The sequence below is a fragment of the Molothrus ater genome, chromosome 20 (genome assembly GCF_012460135.2).
Source record: "Molothrus ater isolate BHLD 08-10-18 breed brown headed cowbird chromosome 20, BPBGC_Mater_1.1, whole genome shotgun sequence".
Taxonomy (NCBI): domain Eukaryota; kingdom Metazoa; phylum Chordata; class Aves; order Passeriformes; family Icteridae; genus Molothrus; species Molothrus ater.
This window is the reverse complement of record NC_050497.2, coordinates 10904355-10925757: the sequence shown is the minus strand read 5'-3', so window position 1 is coordinate 10925757 and position 21403 is coordinate 10904355. Positions and strand designations below refer to the sequence as shown.

The following is a 21403-nucleotide window of genomic DNA, read 5'->3' as shown; positions in this document are numbered from 1 at the left end:
GGCTGCTATGGGCCTAAATCCTGGGGGAAAAAATGTTGAAAACATTTTATGTCAGAAAGTGTCCTGCATCAAAGTTGCTTGAACAGCCCATCAGGGCATTTTCACATATTTTAAGGGCAAAAGCTTTAAGGTTAAAGTCTTTAATGGTCCTTTCAGAGGTGGCCCGAGTGCCACGAGGCTGTTGAGGTGCGGGAGGGGAGACCCCCCCTGGCACTGGTCCCGTGTGATGGATGCACTGGTGTGCCAGCACCTGCTGCCAGGAGGGAGGGAGCGTCAGGGGGACGCTCTATTTGTTGTTTATTATTTATTGTTTATCAGTGCTGTGGCACCTGCCCTGGCACCAGGGGCGCGCCCTCCATGACACCCTGGTGCAAGAGTGCAAAATTCCTGAGTGCAAGGAAATCTGGCTTGAAGGGGGTACTTTGGGACTGATGCTGAGAAAGAAATCGCCTGGTGGAGGAAATCAAATCCCATCTCCATGAGCTGCCTGACTCCACATCACATTCTGTCTCTCTGATGGTTTTTAAATTGAGGGGCAAAAAGCTGTTGTGATAGTGTCACTAAACACTGCAGAACAAATTTCCATATAAAACCCTTCCTAGGTAGGAAATTCCAGTTAATAATAGTTTGGAGGAAAACCTATAGTAAAACTTGGGCATATTAACTATTAAGAGTTTAATTTGAGCTCTAGGGGAAATGATGTATTGAGGTAGGTACAGTAAAACTGATGAGATTGCAGGCAGGTTTTACAGATGATTTTCTCTTTCTTTTAAGAATAATTGAGTCATTTTAATGATAAGCCTTGCTTGGCTTCTTTGAATGGACTGCATGTAATTAGTTGTAGCTTCAACTTTGAAATGTTTTGACAGAAAATGTATCATTTAGAGGGTGCATTTTTCCAGCATCCGCCTTTGATATTTGTTCATTTTCTGCAAGGCACAACTTTGCTACTTCAGGTCAAATCCCAGGCAGGGCTGCGCTGCCTTTGTTCCTGGATGGTTTCCTGCAGGATGAGGGAGGATGATTGCAGAGAAGGTGTTTGGCGGGCAGCTGGAGCCCGTTCCAGCCGGGCGCAGCACCTGCGGGCCGGCGGCGCGGCCGCGCTGCCGCTGCCCTGCTGCAGCTTCAGCTGCCAGCAATGCAGCGCGCCTGCCTCTGCCTAATTAGAGGCATGATTTGTGAAACGCTGGCTATTTATTTAATTAATCACCGGCACAAAGCTATAAAACCCATATTTTAAAAATCCCTGTTAGTTTGCCATGTGGTTAATAGATTGTGGCACATTAAAAAGTGACACGGTGATGTATTAAAAATGTTCCACCTCAGGTTGGCTGATGTCCTCGAGGAACTTGAGCTGTCTGCTTTGTGCAGCAGAAGCAGAGGATTAGAGGCTGATCTGTTCAAGGATTGAATATTTCTGAAAACATTTATCTTTTTTAGAGCATCTGTTCGTTAAAATAGATCGTGGCACGTTCCTTAACGCACAAATAATGTTTATGGTGTAGTTTTAATTATAAGTTTTGGTTGCATTTTGTTATTACAAAGAATAACTCTATTCCTCAGTATTAAATTGTAATGTTTATTACTAAGTAAAATATGTATAATTCTTCTAAAGAAGCTGTTTCTTCTCTGCACTAGAAGGAATTCGAGGATGGTTTGGGGTAATGAATGCATTTCTGCTGCAGCTGGAGCAACAACACTTGGATCAATGTGTTTTTATCCCAGGGCTGCAGGGCAGGCTGAGCTGGTGCCACAGGGCTGGTGGGACATCCCACCCTCTGTGTTGGCTTGGGCACACGGAGAGGGAGCCAGTGTGGGGCAAACTGCCAGGGGAGTGTGGCAGGGGAGGCATGGACAGGGCCATTTGTCCTAAACCTGACACCTACATGGACAAAAACACAGCCTGGGCTGTAACAGGGATGGACCTGGGGCTTCTCCCTCCCTCCACATAGCATTTGTCAGAAAAAAAGCAGTATTAAGAATTCACATTAATAGCACTCCAAGTAAACCAGATTTGAATTCATAGAGTTGTACAAATGAATGCGTGTTACTATAATTGAAACGAGCTGTTACCAGCACTATGTGTCTTATTCTTTGCTCAGGACTTACATAATTTTATTAATTGTGGGAGTGAATGCCAAGCAAGAGCAGGCAGTGATCTGGGTGCTGGGCTGTGTGGTTATTTCTGTAAATCTGGTTCTGAGTGTGAGGACGTGTTCAGGTGGAAGCGTGGAAGGAACCTGTCCAGCTCGGAGGTGATGTCTCTCAGCTGTGTGTTGTATAATTAACTGGTACATGAGGAGGGGGCTGGAATAAAACATGAGCATGTTAATGCAGCCTGGAGCTGGGGTTGTAGCGATCATTGCCATGCAGAGGACGCCTTGCTCAGAGCTGCTGCTGCCTCTGCAGCCTGCACAACATCTGGACCTTTAATTGACAAATCGCCTGGTGCTCTGCAGAGCAGGCATGCTAACTGAAGTCAACAATTTAGAATAAAAAATAATAGTGTGTTATTTACCTTGCAGTTAAATATTCATACTTTGTTATGCTTTGGATAACAGGAAATTACTGGGTTAAATTTTTATGAATAGTGACATTGTGAATAAGATAAATTAAGTATTTAATGATGTTAATGGAGTTTTACATCGTGATCTGCTAACTCTGCAGCACAAGCCGGGGCGATGCAAAGGAGAATCCTCCCCTCAGAAGGGAACAACTTTGGGCTTCACTGAGGAGCTGCAGGGCTGGCAGTGGCTGGGGCTGCACCCCAGCCTCTCTGGGGTGCCCTCCACCTGTGGTTTGGGAATAACAGGAGGAACCAAGTGCCCAAAGGGATGAAAAACCCCAGTGCTGGTGTAACCACCTGATGAAACAAACACCATTCCAGTCTTGCCGTGGTAGGGATCAGTGTGGTGGGTTGGAGAAGGAAAGAAAAAAGAAAAATATGGTCCCTTATATTGCCATAAACATCTGTGCTCTGATCTGTTAGAAATTTCTGTGTGTTGTAAATACTGGGTTATTGTATTTTCACTTTTCCCCTTCAAGTATTTTCTGTGTGTCAATTAAATTCATAAGCGGGTAAGTTACGTTGTGGAGGTGATTGCTGGGTCACAGAGTGTAGTCAACACCCTGTCACCCAAACCAAAAAACATTGAACTGAGTTTAAAAGTGAGAAGACATTTTGCATGTGGGAATGGAAAGGCATTTGTTTCCATTTTGTGCAGTGTTTAGCGTTGTTTGCTGGGAGGTGAGTCAATGACTTGAATTAATTATAATTACTGAAGAGACGTATACTGATTGAGCAAATAAAGTAGTAAGCTCATTCGTGCCAAGGCCATCTAATTAAATGCTAACTTTGGGTAAGCTAGATGTGCATGAAAGATTAATTTTAAGAGGTTTTTATGACTCCCACTAAATAATGATTCAGTAAAATCTTTGCATTATATCATTAGAACATCTAATCTTAAAGTGATATAACATTTAGTCACAGAACTCCATTGTGCAGGAAGAGGCAGTAAATTGTCAGTGTTGAAAATCAATCACTTTTCTCTCGGAATTGTTTATGGACTTTGTTTTAATTTTGTGCCTGGTGTGCAGTGAAGCAAGGCAGGAGTGAGGAGGACGCTGTGCCTGACTCTCTCCCCAGGACCTGTCAGGGGGGAGCTGTGGGATGGGGGAGCTCTCCCCAGTGTCCTGGCTCAGGTGCAGTGTCACAGATCTACTGAAGCTGCACTTACCTGCTCTTGGAGGGAGGGCTGCTTTCCCTCGTGGACTTCGATTAAAATTTGGTTTTCAATCTTACAAAGACATCTTATGTTGGAAGGACTGATAAATTTTAAATTTTTTTTTTTTTTAATTTGATGTACTGTAGAAGAGCACCAGGGAGCCTTAAAAGAGTCCATCAATAAAAATACTAGGAAAATTTTCTATGATTTATTGTACATTTTCAGTGTATCCAGTTACTCCTCACTTTCTTAAAGGATTGGTGGGATATAACATTTCTAACAATAAAAGCTTAATGGAATCAGATTTGTGATTTCCTAGAAAATTAACGAGATATTTTGTCAATTTTATTCCAGACTTCATTTGTCAGAATATACAGTGTCCAGTGACAAGCTAAAAGAATTTTTTGACAAATTAACTGTGCCACAGGTGACAGATCAGGAAAATGTTAATTTAACAGCCCCTTTATGCTTCCCAGATTTATTGGAGGCTATTAAGGAAACTCCAAATGGTAAGGCCCCTGGCCCTGAATAGATTTTCCATTGAATTTTATACAGGATCTATTAATAAAGTTTGATGCTGCCTCTTTGAATATCGGTAATTGTCCTATATCTTCTGGGTTTCCTCAGCATTTCCACTTGGAATACAGTTCTTAGTTGGGAGCCAGAAGTAGTTGTGGTTCCAGGAATGGCTGTGGCTCCGAGTGATTCCTCCTGGAGAGGAGGCTGCAGAGCCCAGGAGCTGTCCCTGGCCTGGCTCTGAGCCCTGGCCTTGGCTGGTCCGTGTGTCCCTCTGTCCCTCTGTCCCTCTGTCCCAGTGCCACCAGGCCAGCCCTCGCCCCGTGGGCTCTCAGCAGGTCAGTAATTGAGCTCTCAGGGACTTCTGCACAATTAACACTGCAGGATGTTATGGATTCCCTCAGACAGGGACCTGATGGCCTGGATTTATATTGTGGTTCTGAACCAGTACCACCAATTTGCCATAAACACAGTGGGGGTTTCCTCCAGACCCCCTTGGCATGGGACTGATCAGTCTGAGCCCTGACCAAGGGTTTGTACAAACATTTCCTACCCAGTGTCACAATGGTGTTCTCTTCACTGCTAGAAAATCCAACTGGCTTCAGGTTTCAGCCTCTCTAGTACCTCGTGGCCATCAGCTTTACAGACCTTCAATTAATAAAACTATTTCTCTGACTTTTTAAAAGTATAACAGCAGTGAGTATAACTGCAGTGCTTTGAGCTGTTTCCCAGTCCCGCTGTTGTTGGGATTGCTCCCCTTGCTCACAGAGCAGTTGGAATCCTCAAAGGTGTGGGAGTTTTACCTGGTTTGAGTCATTTTGGTGTTCACATTGAGTGTTTGTGAGCAGGAGAGCAGGATAGCTGTGGTGGAGATAGTAAAGACAGTAAAAATAGGCTGGAGGAGGCAGAGGAGATTTAGAGATGGGGAGGACTAAGGAAGGTTTAGTTAAAAACCAGCAAACACCAAGTCAGGGTGTGGGGCAAGGCAGAGCCATGCAGGGAGAGGAGCCCAGGAGTGTGAGTGCCAGGCTGGGGACAGCTGCAGCCCAGGGTCCCTGGCCAGGGTGATTTTATAAATTCCTGGGTTTGGGCTGTGAGCTCACTCTGTTCGTGCAGTGGCTGATGGATAACCTGGACTCTCTGGCTCTCAGTCCCAGCTCCTGGCTCCTTTCTCCCTTCCTGGCTGGGTGTATCAATTGTAACCTTGGCATCAACTCCCACATCTGGGTGTCCGTTTTTCTTGGGTTTTCCATTATCAGGACCCAGCATTACTTACAATTCTGCCCTCCCTGGATTTATATGTGTAACTGGCGTGGTGTGCCAAGGAGTGCCATTAATTTCCCATTCATTTCCTGGTGGCTGCTGTTTGCTCTTTCTCTTGCCAAGGCAGCCCCAGCTCGGGGGTCTCTGGGCAGGACCAAGGTCACCAACACCCTCAGCCCCCGTGCCCTGGGTGTGTGCACCTGGGCACACACAGCTGAGCTGTTACCCAGTACTGCCTCATTTCCCTTTCAAAATGAGTCCTGGAAGTAGAAAAGCAGGAGAGATGGAGAGGCAGAAACCCACCCTGGTGGTTTTTAGCAGCTGTAGCTCTGTTGTGTTCATGACCTCATGGGGTCAAGGTGTCCCAGAGGGTCCCGAGCACATGAGCTCAACCAAAGCTTGTTCAGGTTTATCCAAGCAAAGTGAAGGAATGTCCCATGTTCTTTTGCAAACCTAACCCTTCCTTTAAATTAGCCAAACCGGTTTCTTCTTACCCTAAAAATATGGGAAGAGGAGGTATCTGTTCTGTAAAAATGCTTTCTTAAAAAATAAATGTATTATGTTGGGATGGATTTTAATAATACCTTTAGCTATGCCAGTATGAATAATTTTAATTTTTAAATTCCTATTACTTCTCTAATTTATAATCACACTGAAGGATCAAATGGTTTTTAACAATATATTGAAATTAGCACATGGCATTTAACTCCCTGTTTTATGCTCTCATTATAGATTTATAGCATTGAATCCTTTTTTTCTGTTACTTAGAATTCCAAGTGATTAATTCAAAAAGCTCTTTCTCTTCTCAAGGCCCTTGTCGTATGGAGAGAGATGGAGATACAGAGTTACCTGGAGTTCTTTGGAGGAGGGGGTCAGGATGTGCAATTTTTGTTTGTTTAGAAGATTTCTGGGTGAAAGCTGCAGTCCTACCTGCAGTGTATTAAACATCCTTTTCTTGTAATGCCAATGTCATAGATCTGTGTTGCCGTGTGCTTTATGGTTTATTTAAATGTCAATCTCCAGGGCAAAAAATGGGTTCTTTTCATCCAGTAAGTTCCAGTAAACCCCAATATTAGCTGATTTTTGCTGGTGCCCTCAAGCAGAGCAGCTCAGTGGCTCAGCTGCGCGTGTGGTTTTGTTCTGCTCTTGGCAAGCCAAGGCCAAGCCTTGGTGGGTGGGTGTCTGTGCTCCCTCAGGTGCTGGGGAAGAACTGCAGAAGACAGCAGAACTGCAGAAACAATTTGGAAGTCTTAGGCTGGTTTGTCGGGTCCCTCTTCCTCCCCATCCCACGCATAATTCCAGTTTTTTGGATTCTGCAGGAACATGGGATCCTACAGCAAAGTTCAGGCTCTTTATGGAAATCTGTGAAATCATGTCCAGATATTTCATGTACTTTTTACAGATAAACAGCAGGGAAATAATTGGAATTTAAATGTTTAATCTCCTTCCAATTTTAAGCCATAGCAGCTTATTTTAGTTTTCCTGCTGAGCCAAATTCCGTCCGCCCAGATTTTGTATAAACCCCGTGACACTTTTTGATACATCCTGATGAAATGTGTTTCCTCACCAGGGCCATGTTGGTACAACAGCAACCAAAAAAATCGATGTCTACCTCCCCCTGCACACGAGCCAGGACAAGCTGCAGCCCATGACCGTGGTGACCATCGCCAACGCCAAGGTGCACGACCTGATCGGGCTCATCTGCTGGCAATATACAAGTGAGGGACGGGAACCCAAGCTGAAGTAATGCTCTTTCTTTACTACCTCCTGACCTCTCCATTTCTCCTCTGCAGCCTTTTTTTGCATACTGAAACGGATTTCTGTGTCAATGTTTGGAAATATGAATCCTAGCACCTTCACATGTAGCAGTATTTCCCTCCGAGCAGCACACTTGCACCTCCAGCCATTTTTCTTTCAATTAACTGCTGTGTGCTGGGAAATGATCAACAGGAAGGCTTGGACCTGTAAATGAATCATCATTTCAAAACTATGTAAAAATAATGCAAACTTTCTCTCTTTTGGTGTCACAGAGGCATTTGTTATTTCATATCCCATCCATTTTTTGCTAGTGTCCTTAATGGCTGAGATCATAAGATGTCAGATAAAGTCCAGAACTCCTCTAAGTCCCTCTGCTCTGCTGGAGCACTGGTGGTGGTTAGTAAGAGCTGTTCCTTTTTCCTGGCAGATGACAGCAGATGCATAGAAAGGTTCTTCAGAACAGCTCACCTGAGCAGCTTTCATTTTAGAACAGCTGTGTAAAATACTTCTGGTTTTGCTGGGCCATAGAACATAAAATAAGGACTTAAAGTAGTTTATTACAGAGTTGTCAGTAGCAGTTACTAGCAGGGATGTCCCTGGTGCAAAGGAGGTTGATAGTTTTGTTTGAGTTTTTTCTATATGAGCCAAATTTCACTTTTTTATTGTTCCTGGAATATTGAATGAATGGGGTGGGGTTTTTTGATCCTGAATTTCACAGCTCACTCTTGCAGCATTTTTCAGGAGCCTTGGAGGGCTCAGCAGCCTTAGCTGCTGCTGGGGCACAGCTGTGGGGGAATGGGAGTCAGGGCACTTGGGCTCCCACGTTTGGGTTTGCTGATTTCTGTTCCATAGACAGGGCACGCAGGAAAGCCCCTCTGGAAAACACTTCCATGGATGTTCTTTCTTTGGATATGGATTTTTCCTTAGCTCTTCTCAACAGACATGTGAAATGTTTCTGGGGTTTAACACTTGGGTTTGATTTGTCCTTTTTTATGTTCTGGAGAAGAAATATAAAATTATTCACAGATGGTGCCATTTCATTTGCTGTTATTAATTTCTGTTCATTATATCACAAGTTCAGAGAAGCGTCCTTTGTGTATGATGAGGCTATTTTTTAATGAGTAAGACTGCACTGATGTCAGTCTTTGGGCACACACATATTTTTCAGGAACACAGCAGAGCTCAAATGGAACAGCACCCGTCAGTGGAGTGTTCCATGAACCATCACTGCCCACAGCAAAAGGCAACAGTGGGAAGAAATGAATTTCACTGTCTGCCTTGAAGGATAAGATGTTATAATGTGTCAAAAAGTGCTCATGAGCAAGGAGGCTGTCCGATGTAATCAAATCTCAGGCAGAGAGAATAAAATAAATAATGGAGGCGTGAGTTCCCAAGAGCACAGTCAGACACAGCAGCAGCAGCTGAGAATCTGGGGACAAAGGCTCAGGCTGAGGGCCAGAGCCTTGAGTTTCCAAGAAGTTTCTTTTCTTGTAGGTCCTTAATTATTTCTCGTCATCTTTTTTTTAGCTTTGCTGACTGCCAGTCCTGAAGCAAGGATTGATTTAACTGTAAACTAATTCTCATATATCCAAGTAAGGAAGCAACTCATGTAGGGTGCCCATTCTACATTGGCCATTTGCTCCTGATTCAGTCAGGTGAGAGTGTGAAAAGACAAAATGGGGATCATTGTGGCACTGCACTAAAATCCATCTATAGAATGCCTCAGATGGGTATGCAAGGCATGCAGAGTGACAACTATACCTGCTAGTGACACTGTGAGAATAATGAGGAGGTTTTAGACTTTATAATTAGGAGAAACAACCCCTTCTGTCTTTAGGAAAAGAATATATTACTGCCTAATTCCTTTTCCTAAAAGATAGGTGTAAGAGTCTGAAGTGAATGAGTACTAGCTGACACCTTTGAGAACATTCTGTATTCAATTAGGCTGCCTTTTTTATTATAATTGTGTTGTATTTGTCTCTATTCAGTCTCTTGTTTCCAGGAACACTGGCAGTGTTAGCAGCCCTGTCCCTGGCCTCCCACACATGGACCTGGGTTGTAACCCAGCATTTTCTTGCCAGCCCCTGACAGATGTGCTGGAATGATTCCACCTGCAAAAAATAAACAAAATCCCTTTCTAGGAAGAAATTAATAGTGAGATGCACAATTCAAATAGATTTGCTATTTTTAGAAGTGAGGAGCGAATCTCTCCTTTTTGTGCTGAACTTGTAAGTTCCCAACTTCAATCTGCCTCAGCCTGGTGGAGGTTCAAAGTGCAGAACAGTTTTACTCACTGGACTTTTTTGTTTTTTTTTTTTAACCACATGGTGACTAAATCTGTTGAGGAATCCAGCCCAGGAGCGCAGACATCTGTAACCCCTCTGTTCTGTGGGGTGTGACCAGTGCTGTGCATGTCCCGAGTTTGCTGGGACAGGAGCTGGTGGCACTGGGGCCTGCTGGGTGTGTTCTGCTGCCCCGTGGCTGTGCCTTCCTCCAGCTGGGGACAAGGGCAGGAGGGACAGGGCACAGGGAATGGCTCCCACTGCCAGAGGCCAGGGATGGGTGGGATATGGGGAATTAGGAGTTCCTGGCTGTGAGGCTGGTGAAGCCCTGGCACAGGGTGCCCAGAGCAGCTGTGGCTGCTCCATCCCAGGAAGGGTTCAAGGCCAGAAAGTTTCTTTACTAGTATTTGCAGAATTTCCAAAATTCAGAGTGGTGAATGTTGCTGAATTACCTTTGGTGAGCAAATTTGCAGCTTACATTAACAGCAATGCATCATTATTCCCTGTTTTCTATAATAAATGTCTTAGTCATGACAAGATGCCTATAGATCACCTGGACTAAGCACTCTCAATAAAGCACAGTTGCAACCAAAGGTTTGTGAATTAATTGAGAAAATTGCAAATCAGGTAGTCGGTGAAATAATTCATTGTCACATCCAATCAATAAACTTTGTAAATCAACTCATTTAATTCAAAAAATGATCTATATAGATCAAGCGACCAATTAAACAATTAGCATACACTTTACAATTAATTAATTTAAGCATCAATCATGCAATTAAAACTCCAAATTTAAACTGCAGAGTTTAGAAACACGCTGCCACATGCACCTCCAGCTTTACTGCATGGCTGGGGAAAGGCCTGAGTGCTGGCAGGTTTACAGTCAGAAAGAATACTTATTTTCAGGTCAATAATTTAAACTGAAGTAACATTTGAAATAGATTTCAATGTTAGGAAATTATGATTAATACCTGTTTGGTAGCTATAAATGGTTGTTTCCCTCTGAGCTTTCATCTGTGGAAAGAAAGAGGCTCGGCTCTTTATTTCTTTCACATTGTATCTGTTTCAGCTTTCTGTGTTAGTTCTGCTTGTTGGTGTTAATTAATTTATGACTGCTTTTAGTGACTGAACTTAGGTATTTAGTAAAGGTAAGTTTTCTGCTAATCATTGCTACTGTGTTGGATAGATATTTACTTTTCCCATAGTTCATGACCCTGCTCACCTGCCCAAGAGCACTCTGCTTTTCCAGCCTACAGACACTAAACTTCCACAGTTGTTTGACCTGTGAAAAATCACAGACACCACTTGTTTGCCTTTAGCTCTGAAATGTAGTCATCGTATAAATAAATAAATTTTCACAGATGGAGAAATATCCTTCCTGCTTTATGAAATCATGAAACTTTTATAGATTTTAGTGTATTTTAATCATTGTCAGTTTTTGTTTGTAGAGCAGTTAAGGACGAAGACTGCTCTGCTCTGAGGTTTGGGGTTTTTCCATGGCAGCAGGACACGTTGTGACCTCTGGGGACACCTTTGTGCGGTGTCACCATGCCATTTGAGGCAGTGCCCCGTGCAGGTGGCTCTGTGCAGGTGGCTCTGTGCAGGTGTCCCTGTGCAGGTGTCCCTGTGCAGGTGTCCCCGGCCCTGTGCAGGTGTCCCCGAGCAGGTGTCCCCGAGCAGGTGTCCCTGTGCAGGTGTCTCCGTGCAGGTGTCCCCGTGCAGGTGTCCCCGAGCAGGTGTCCCCATGCAGGTGTCCCCGAGCAGGTGTCTCCGTGCAGGTGTCCCTGTGCAGGTGTCCCCAAGCAGGTGTCCCCGAGCAGGTGTCCCCGTGCAGGTGTCCCTGTGCAGGTGTCCCCGAGCAGGTGGCCCTGGCCCCGTGCAGGTGTCCCCATGCAGGTGTCCCCGAGCAGGTGCCCCTGTCCCTGTGCAGGTGTCCCCGAGCAGGTGGCTCTATGCAGGTGTCCCCATGCAGGTGTCCCCAAGCAGGTGTCCCCATGCAGGTGGCCCTGGCCCCGTGCAGGTGTGGTGCCAGCCCAGGCTGTGCTGAGTGCAGCTCTCTGTTGCAGTGACAATGTCAGCGCCTACTGCCTGCACATCGCCGAGGACGACGGCGAGGTGGACACGGACTTCCCGCCCCTGGACTCCAACGAGCCCATCCACAAGTTTGGCTTCAGCACGCTGGCCCTGGTGGAGAAGTACTCGTCCCCAGGGCTGGCAGCCAAGCAGTCGCTCTTCGTGCGCATGTGAGTACCTGGCTGGGCACAGCCACCTCCCTCCTCCTCCTCCTCCTCCTCCTCCTCCTCCTCTGCCTCCCTTCTCCTGGCTTCACCAGCAGCCCGGGGCCACAGCCCTTGGTGATGCTCTGCAGTGAGGTGGTTTTACAGACAAATAGTTGCAGTGTGGCTCAATAACAGTGAGAAGAGAAATGAGCAGTAACCAAGCACACCAGCTGGACTGGACATTCCCCTCCCAAGTCCAGAAGAGTTTGGTGAGGGACACCCCACCCACCCCGGAGACCTCAGCTGTCTGACTTGCAGATCAACAAGAATTTGCTATGTCCTTATCAGTGAAGTAGGGATATATACTGTGTTTCATCACTTTTATTTTTCTTTACTTGTGAATGAAAAATCTCTTAAACCATCAGAAGGCCTTAATTACTAGAACAAAATGCCAGGAGCATAAGCCACTTCTTACTTGGGAAAAATATTTCATGTTTGGAGCTCTTGAAATGAAAATGCTAATAGGGTTTTCCTGGTTATTGGACATTACTTACATTTCTTAACACTACAGCTGCTTCCAGTTCTGAATAATCAGACATTTTTTTTTTAAATCTGGCTTATTTAATTAGTTTTTATATTCTTTATTGTGTACTGTGTTTCTTAGCGACGTTGCAAAGCATCCTACAGAAAGCCATTGTCAGAAATCTCACGTGTATTCCCAGAGGCCACATTCACTTTGTTCCACTGCATCAGGGCACTGGGAAATAAAATATTCTGGCCCCAGTGTTCACAAGTAAGTTATTCAAGGCTGAGATGCTGGGCTGTGCTGCACTGAGGCCGTGGTGAGGAAGGGGAGGTCGTTGTCAATAGACAACTCTAAATTGCTGCTGATTTCTCATCTGGATAGAGTGTCCTTCCCCAGCTGTCCCCCAGAGCTGCCCTGGGTGCCCGAGCTGGGCTCAGTGCTCACTGCAGTGACCAGGTGTGGGTCAGGGGCTGGGGCTGCCCTTCCCATGGGAGCCCAGAGACCTCGGCAGGGTCAGGGGCTGCCCAGCAGAGCTCTGCCTGCAGCTGGCAGCAGGAGAAGGGTCCAGCTGCAGGGCCTGCAGAAAAATGCAAAATCTATTGGTTTACCATCGTTTGTGCTGATGTGAGGAGCTTCCTTCTAGCTTGGAAGGTGCTGCTGAGGAGAAACAGGACAGCTGCATCATAAGCAATGCTCTTCTGAAAGGGTCAGTTTGGTGTTGCCAGCATTCACATTTTAATTTTAAATGGCTTGTGATTACTGTGTAAATAGCTAGGTTTAAATTAGAATTTTTAATGCGTCCCCTAGAATAAAGAATTACTTGATCATCACTTGATCAAAACGTTGTTACCTCTGTGAGTTTACATGTGTGTGCTGTCTTATTTTTGTAGGGATTTGCTGTAAATTCTATGTCTTCTTCCTCCCCTGTCACCCTACCCGTGCATGTAATTGTGGTTCTATATTTTGCATCTCTTTTTTTTTTCCTCTTCGTGCTGAAGTACTTCAGCTGCTGCCATGTCAGCCTTGTGACTTGTAATGTTTATTAATATTGAATCACTGTTGAAAAATGTTGATGCTTGTGAGGAGCTCCGTGCTGGAGCCGTGCTCCTCCTCGCGGGCTGAGCGCAGTGGGGCCCTGCCAGGGACCCCCCTTCTGCAGGACATGTTTGAGCAGAAACAGTTTGCAGAACTTTATTCACTTCAACTCCTGCCAAGGCAAACTCTGAGCCACTCGAGTTAGCTGTAAATACCCAGGGGTGGTGGCTGGAAGTAGCCCACAGTGCAGTTTATATTCCGAGCTGGATGGGAATGTCTTTGTGGCTGTACAGAGTAGTAAATAATTGAGTTTGATTAGGGAGAGGGACCTCATTATCCCCCCACCTGTGCCCAGCTGGTAGGGGAGGGTCGAAATGAAGCCATTAGCTGTCGCTCTTACTGGCATCTCAAAGAGCTCAAATACATCTGTGTCTTATTTTCTTTTCTGGCACAATCAGTCGAGCAAGCTAAGCAGGCATGACCGAATTTGGCAAGTTCCAAGGACTCTGGCAAAGTTACACAAGGAGAAGAAGGAGGGCAGTCGTTCTGGCTGCTCAGTGCCCATTAGTCTAGCGAGTTGTGTTTTTGGAAGGTGGCTGCTGCGGAAAGCAGAGCTTTGTCCAACACCAGGCACGGCACCCACACACGGCCCCGCTCTCCATCCAGGGGGTTTGCCAGGGAGAGGCAAACAAAGCACCACATCCATGGAAATACAGACTTCTCGAGGTGGTGAGGTCATACCTGAAAGGCTTAAAATAAATCTGTACCATCGTTAGGGCTTTTTCCCTTGGAAATTTTATTATTGGAACTTGACACACTCGATCTAATGGTGTTTTGAGGAGCTGTAGCTCAGCTGCCAGTTGGCACACGGAGGAAATTTGGCATCCAGTTCTTCTGCTCTGTAGCACTTTTTTCTGTTTTGATATTGTACTTAAATTGCTTTGACTATTATATACAAATTTTCAAAGCCATACCCAATAGTTTAAGGTTTGAAACCCTTTTAAAATACCAGACTTGCATTGTGCATTTGCAAATTCAGTTCAAAGCCCTGAAATGTCTTTTTTCTTGGACTCCAGCAGCAGTCCCCAAAAGGCCTGTTCCTGATTTGTACATGGAGGTGGATAATCTGCAAAGAACATTTAGAATATTCATATAAAATTTAAGACAGTTAATGTGGGTGCAAAATTAAGAGTGTGGCTCCCAGGACAGTGGAGAGGGAGGGACAGGAGGGCATCAGAAAATTTGATGGAGGGCTAAGGACTGTTATAGTGGTGTCAAAATGCAGCCAGTTAAACTCAATAGTGCACAGAGCTATGCAAGGCCAAGCTGAGATGCACAAAAGCAGGTCATTTAGGCTCAGAATAAAAATTGTGGCTGGTATTATTTAGTCAGTTCCTATCACTGTGCACTTTATCTTAAAAATTACCCAGCTTAAGGTAAGTCCATTGCATCAGCTGGGATTTTGAGTCTTAAGTCTGACTTTGTGCTGATCAAGTGGAAATTGCTATTAGTCACTCCCAGGCACTTCCAGCCATGCCAGCTGGTTATGCAGTGAGCTTTAAGTGCTATAAATTCCATTTCTGGAAAGTAAATTCCACTTCTGTGTTAAGAAAAAAAAAGAAAAAAAAATCAAAAATTTTTAAAATTGCTCTAAATTGGAAAGGAGCTTTTCAAAAAGTTCTCATTCAGAGCAGAAACCCTTTGTCCTTCCATTGTGGGTTTTGTTTTGTGGCAAAAGGAGGGACCCTGCCTGTTCCTGTGGCACCTCAGCACCACGAGGAGAGCTTCTGCCTGTGCTGCTGCTTCCCTTTCCCTCTCCTGAACCTTGCCACCCTGGCTCCAGCACGGAGGCTGTAAAAGAAGATGGAAAGCCAAGTTACTGCAGAATGATCACTATCATTAACATTCACGGGTGGTTCACTTATCATTCCTGACTGCACAGACATGGCAGCCGTTATGAAACGTCCACAGGTGTAGCACGATGATACATATTACATTGTGCCACAATGGATTTATGTATTCTGTAACAAAAGAAAAGTGTAATGAAAAAATACAGAAGGTAATCCTTTATTCCTCCACTGCACAATTTATCAGTAATGCCTGTGGATGATAAGTGCCAGGGATTTCCTTTGCTTGATTTAACCTTGTCACCCAGGTATGTTTTTGCAAAATGACAGAAAATACAAGCTAAGGAATTTCTTTGGCTTCCAATTTGCCAGCAGCACTTTTAATTGATTGACCAGCATCTGCTTGTCTGTCCTATTTTCAGTGTGTTGACCTAAAAGGAAAGTATCACACCTTAGCAGAGGGAGGTAAAACACATTGTTAGTGATTGCAATTAGGGATGTGCTGGGATTGATTGTGCTGAGTGAGGACAGTCCATGCCCATGGCCAGGGCAGAGCACGCTGGGCAGGGGTGGGCTGAGGTGGGTGAGTGTTTCTCCAGCCCAGTCTGCTGTGCTGTGGCCACACCAGGCAGGGCTGGGCTGGGCTGGGCTGGTGGTGCTCCAGAAGCTCCGGAGCTTAGCACAGCTCCAGGACACCCTGGCAGCGTGTCCAGTGCCAGGACAAGGAGCAGCGGCCTTAAACTAAACCACAGCAAGTTCCACCTCAAAGTGAGGAAGAGCTTCTTTCCATGGAGGGTGGCAGAGCCCTGGAACAGCTGCCCAGGAGGGGCTGCAGTCTCCCTCTCTGGAGACATCCCAGACCCACCTGGCCACATTCCTGTGTCCCCTGCTCTGGGTGACCCTGCCTGGGCAGGGGATTGGACACGGGGATCTCCAGAGGTCACTTCCCACCCCAGCTAATCTGTGATTCCACGGGGCTTCTCCTCTGGGCACAGAAACGTGTCCTGACTCTGGCCTGGCCCCAGGATGACGGCAGGAGCTCTTTGGTCCACCCCGGCTCAGATGTGAGGGGTTGCCGAGTGCTGAAATGTTGCTCTGACGTGGTGGTGCCTTGTGAGAGAGGAGTCGGGGCAGGGAGGGAGCAGCTGGAGCAGGGTGGGGGTCCAGCCCCTCTGGCTCTGCTCCAGAGCAAACAGCCAAGAGTTTACAAAAGGGGGGCGCGCTCTGCGTCCCACCGCTCCTGCCAAGCACTCACTCACGGCTCGCACACTAAATATAGCCAAACACACAGGCTTTCTTATTTTGCTTTGATCAGTAAAATAAACTTTCAAAGATTGTTCTGGGATGAGATCCAGCTTCTGAGGCAAAGAATGGCCGTGGCTCGGGCAGGGGTTAGTAATGGAGTGTCAGGGAAATCAGCCTGACAGTTCTCAGGCCAGCTGCTCAATGGAAAGAACCGGCTGAGCCGGGCCAGCCCGGAACACGGGTGGGATCACAGCAGCCTGTGCTCTTCAGCAGCTGAAGTGTCAGGAGCTGAGACAGAATCTTCCATTTTTGGGACGTTCCTGATCGTGGGAGTGTGAGCAGCCCTGAGCTGGGGCCATCTGCCAATGGCCACTCTGTGCCCAGTGGGAAGGGGGCTGCAGGCCCTGCTGTGTTTGGGGTGAACAATGCTGAAAAGAGTTTTGTACAAAGGGGACGATTGTGACTCCGGTTGTTTTGGCCATAGCGGGTTATGGAAGCCTTCTGTTGCCCTTGCAATTTCTTTTTTCCTTGGAATATTCTAATTTATTTCCCTGTACTTTGATTGGAATTTTCTGGAAAATTCCTGTAGGTATTGCAGAGCATCATATGAATTACCTGGAGGCACCAAGTGTTGTGATGGTCTGGTCCAGCATGGAGGGCTTTTCATGCAGCACTTCAATGAGAAACCTTGTGTTGTTTAAATAAAAGCACAAAGGTAGTTTCCTTTTTGTGATTATAACTGTAGAATAGGTTTTTCACCTTAAAGAATCCAGTGAATCTTGCTCAGCAGGTCAGCTGGGACTGTGAGGCTTTTGGGAAGCGAGGGATTGGCCCGGTAAAGGGCAGGTGTGTAGAGCTCATGCAGGTCATGGGGCTCCACAGCAGCTTCAAGGGAAATTTGCTCCTCAGTGAAGTGCTGGGGAAGATCTCTGCTCATTGCAGGCGTTAGCTCTGAGCCCTGGGGCTGTTCCCAGGACAGCAGTGTCACCTGCAGTGGCACTCCCTCCCTCAGCTCTGCTCCTGCTGCGCTGAACACGCGGCAGAAACAGAGGGAAAAGTAGATGCATGAAAAGGTTGGGATTATTTGGTTTGAAGACGAGTAAGATAGAGTTATAAATAATAAATGGTCTGGAGAACATAAATTTGGGCTTTTAGGCAGTTTCATTTTGCCAGGAACAAAGGGAATTGAAAATGAAATTCAGATGAGACCAACGCAGAACCGAGGAGAGGGAAACGGCGTCTCACACCAGTGAGGGGGGACAGGGGGACATCTCCTGAGCCCAGGCTTGGCTGCTGCTCCCAGGAGCACGAGTGGCCCCCAGGACACCGAGCTGTGACCAGCACGTGGCCGGGCAGGGGCTCCTGGCCCCTGGGTCAGGCTGCAGTCAGTGCCCTGAGCTGTGAGTGCCGAGGGCTCTGTCCTGGCTGGGTCACCGTGGGCTGGGGATGCTGTGTCTGATGTGACCTGAGCTCCAACCTCTGGTCCCAGCATTTGTGTTTCAAAGTGACATGTAATATGGGTTTGTTTTGCAGGATGTACTTGTGTTGCTTGGATTGCTTTCGCCTGCCAGTTGCTTTTAAAAATATTCCAGCTGTGCTGTTCATATAGAGCTGTACTCCCTGATTAAAATTCCTGGTTGCCAGATACAAGGCTCCTCCTCCTGCCCAAATAGCTTTGCAAACCAGTTTTTTCATGCAGAGCAATCTCTCCGGTGGGAGCCTTCAGCTCTCGGATTTCCCTGGAACTGTCTGCAGTGACATCTACTGACATGAGCCGAGACTGACTGCGAGGGCTAAGGGGCAAAATTTACTGATCTGCTCATTCAGAGTCTCTTCTATTACATTGTCATCTTCTCTGCCTCCCCAGGGGTGCCCCTCTCGCTGCCTGTGAGCAGTATCCCCCACAGCTGTCCCCGTGCTCCTTGCAGTCCTTCCCCCAGTGTGGCCTCTCCCATGGGTGATGGCCAGGACAAGGACCCCTGCCTTGGATCTTTCTGGGGGATTTTGTGCCATTGTGTTCACAAAAACGTGTCCGAAGGAGCCCCGTTAGGCTGGGAGTAATGCATTGAGGCAGTTCCCTGATAGTGCTGCAAAGCTGCTGTCACTGCGGGGTGTGCTGCCCCTTGTCCCTAACTGTTTGTTACGTGTGGGACACAGGTGAAAATGCCACTGCAAACTGCTTTTCTGTTGTGTGCTGTGAAGCACAGACACGAGCTGAGGAGATGAGGAGCCCCCCAGGTACACTGGCTCATTTTTCTCTTCTAATGCTGAACGCCAAGTGATCAAAAATAACAATAAATTAGGAAAATCCTTACACCCCTTGTCTTAAATCTCAACCCATTTTGGCTGGTTTTGTCTCTGCCTTGCTCAGGCAGTTTGCTTGGTTTCTCCTTTTAACTTCCCTTTCCAGCCCAACTTCGTTAACCGTGTGCCTAACGAGTGCTTTGCTTGAAGCTAACGAGGGCTGCGGGGAGCTGCCAGTGATGATTGTTTTGTAAAACTGCATGTGCATCTGTCTTGCAGAAATGCTGCTCATGGATTCTCACTTATTCAGGTGGACAGTATGAAGGTCACCATGAAGGATATCTTACAAAAGGCCTTAAAGAGAAGGAAGGGATCACAGAGAGGCTCAGGTGGGTTATTTATCGTATTTTCTAGAGGGCAGGGTGTTTTCTCCACGAGTATATTTTATATCTCTTTTTAACTGTTGTGAACGTTGCTCAGGTTTTGGGGGGTTGTGTCCCAGCCCCACTCACAGCAGTTCTGTGCACAGGTCTGTGTTCTCCATGCTGGCACAAAGCTGGCAGTGCAGGAGCTGCATAATGTTTGCTGCAGAGCAGTATATCCATTCCTGCAAATATTTATTTATGATAACAAAGCCATTTGCATTCAAGACCAGTTCATGGTAATTTGGGATGATGGGTAGAAGTGCAGCAAGTCCAGCCCATGATAGAGTTTGTATATATACTTCTAATTTATGTAATAAAATTATGCTTAGTGTGATTTTAAATAATTTCAAGGATTCGTTGTTACTTGTAGTGAAAAATTTACTTTCTGCAATGTTATCAAAATAGTGCTGTTATAGTTAAGGCATATGAACACTTAAAAAAGGAAAATGTACAGTGCTCGTATTTCTATTTTAAACAATGTTTTTCTGGGGGGTAGATGTGCATTCACATATATGTTAGTGTATATATTTCAGAAGTATAAGGCTGAGAGATCTTTCCAGCAACAAGAAATAATTACTGAGAGAAATTGCACTGAGTCTTGTCACGCAACAAAGGAACTTTAATATAAACCCATCTATATAGTGGGAAAGATAAGGATCTTGTCTTTGTAAATGAATGAAACCTCCTTATACACCCTCAGTTTTAACTATGGGAAAAGAAAATAAACCCCGTTCTCCTTAGAAAAAGTAGTTCAGTGCAGTTTTTAAATGCGTGTATAATCTGTCATGGATTTAATTAGCTATCTTCAGATGAGAGCTGAAGTTTTAATAAAAGTTAGAAGAGATAACACAGTGAAGGACACGGATGAGCTGTCTCAAGGCCATATTCCAAGGGAACGATAAGAGCTGTAAAAAATGGCAGAGAAGAGCAATTGAATGGAGCAATGAAAATCTGATTCTCGTAAAAAAAAAAAAAGGGGGGGGAGGAGGAGAGGAGCAGTGCCGGGGGTGGAGAGGAGCCCCGGCAGCCTGCAGCAATTTGGAGGGTGGCCAGGAGCCATCGCTCAGGCCGGCTGCGCGCCGCGCTCCAGATGTGCCAGCGGCACTCGCGCCCTGCCAGCTGACTGCGCCGTGTGATAACCTGCTCTCTGGATGCCCATCGCTGGCCGCAGAGATAGAATTAAATGATGATGATCTTCCCACAAGTTGGGAGAGGAAACAATGCATATAAATCTTGATTTCATCTCAGCGTGAGAAGTCTTTATCCATCATCACTCATAATGAACAAGTCGTTAGCGGCGATGAATGGTGGTGGGGTTTTTTTCAAACACCTCTTTTGTTCACTTTTTGGGTGACTTTTATTTATTTCCTGGGGTCAGATTTCCCTTCCCTGAAGGAAGGTTGCTAAAGGATTCACTTAGCTCAGTCTTTAAACTGCTTCCCCCCTTCGTGTAACAGATGTTTTATTCTTTGTCCATTTGAAATTTGATTCTGCTTTGACTTTGTTATTTTTGCTCAGTAGTTTAGAGAAGGAATGGACCTGGCATTTCTTCCTTCAGCTAATACATTCACCTCTGCTGCCTTGGCCCTCCTGCTCAGAGCCCTTTTCAGGAACAGGGTATATAGGGATGTATCAGAATTTTTTATCACCATTAACTTACCTTATCCAAACCTTTCCGTATTCCCAATTGCATCCCTCTCCCAAAATGTGGATGATCAGGCTTTAGGAGAGTGGGGGGGGCTTAGGAAGGTCTTGCTGTTATCTTCAAAGCAGCAGCAATTGTAGCTGTGTGCAGAGAGGGGACCCTCTGGATCCAGACAGGCTGTGCCAGCCCCCATCTGCCTGGCTGTGCTGTGAGGGCACGGAGAGCTCAGGATGCCACCACAGTGGGCACAGAGAGACTGGAGCAGGAGTAAAAGGAAAGATTTTGCCATCATTTCTCACCTACCCCCAGATCCCTCACCATTGCAGAGGATGTGCCTCTCGCTGTCACTGGGAGATGCAGGGATAAATGGAATTGCAGATCAGAGCATTAGCACAGCACAGGCCTGGGCCAGGGTGCTTCAGGTCATTATTAACCAGTGGATTAGGATGTCAAAGTTCTGAATAAAAGATAAGACATAATTTAGGAGAAACATTTCTCCTCATTCAGCAATGTTTCCTTTAAAGCTGATTGGTCTGATTTTTAAAAAGTCGTTACTAAAAATAGGCTGAACGTGTTTATTTAAAGTTTTTGGAATATTTTAATAAAACAGAAATGCCCATGAGCTTTTCTGCCTCTCTGAAATGGGCCTCCAGATCAGCCTTTTCGGGACAGA

General features: G+C 45.9%; 1 protein-coding gene across 3 annotated transcripts in view; it reads left to right on the top strand.

Moving 5' to 3' along the window:
* Window positions 1-21403, top strand: part of MAPKAP1 (MAPK associated protein 1) — an 80568-nt gene that overhangs the window by 25862 nt on the left and 33303 nt on the right. For all 3 annotated transcript variants that reach the window (XM_036393990.2, XM_036393988.2, XM_036393989.2), the window contains 3 exons: window positions 7075-7247; window positions 11611-11787; window positions 18940-19049. In XM_036393990.2, the coding sequence (XP_036249883.1) occupies window positions 7075-7247; window positions 11611-11787; window positions 18940-19049 (460 nt within the window). The remainder of the gene's footprint in view (window positions 1-7074; window positions 7248-11610; window positions 11788-18939; window positions 19050-21403) is intronic.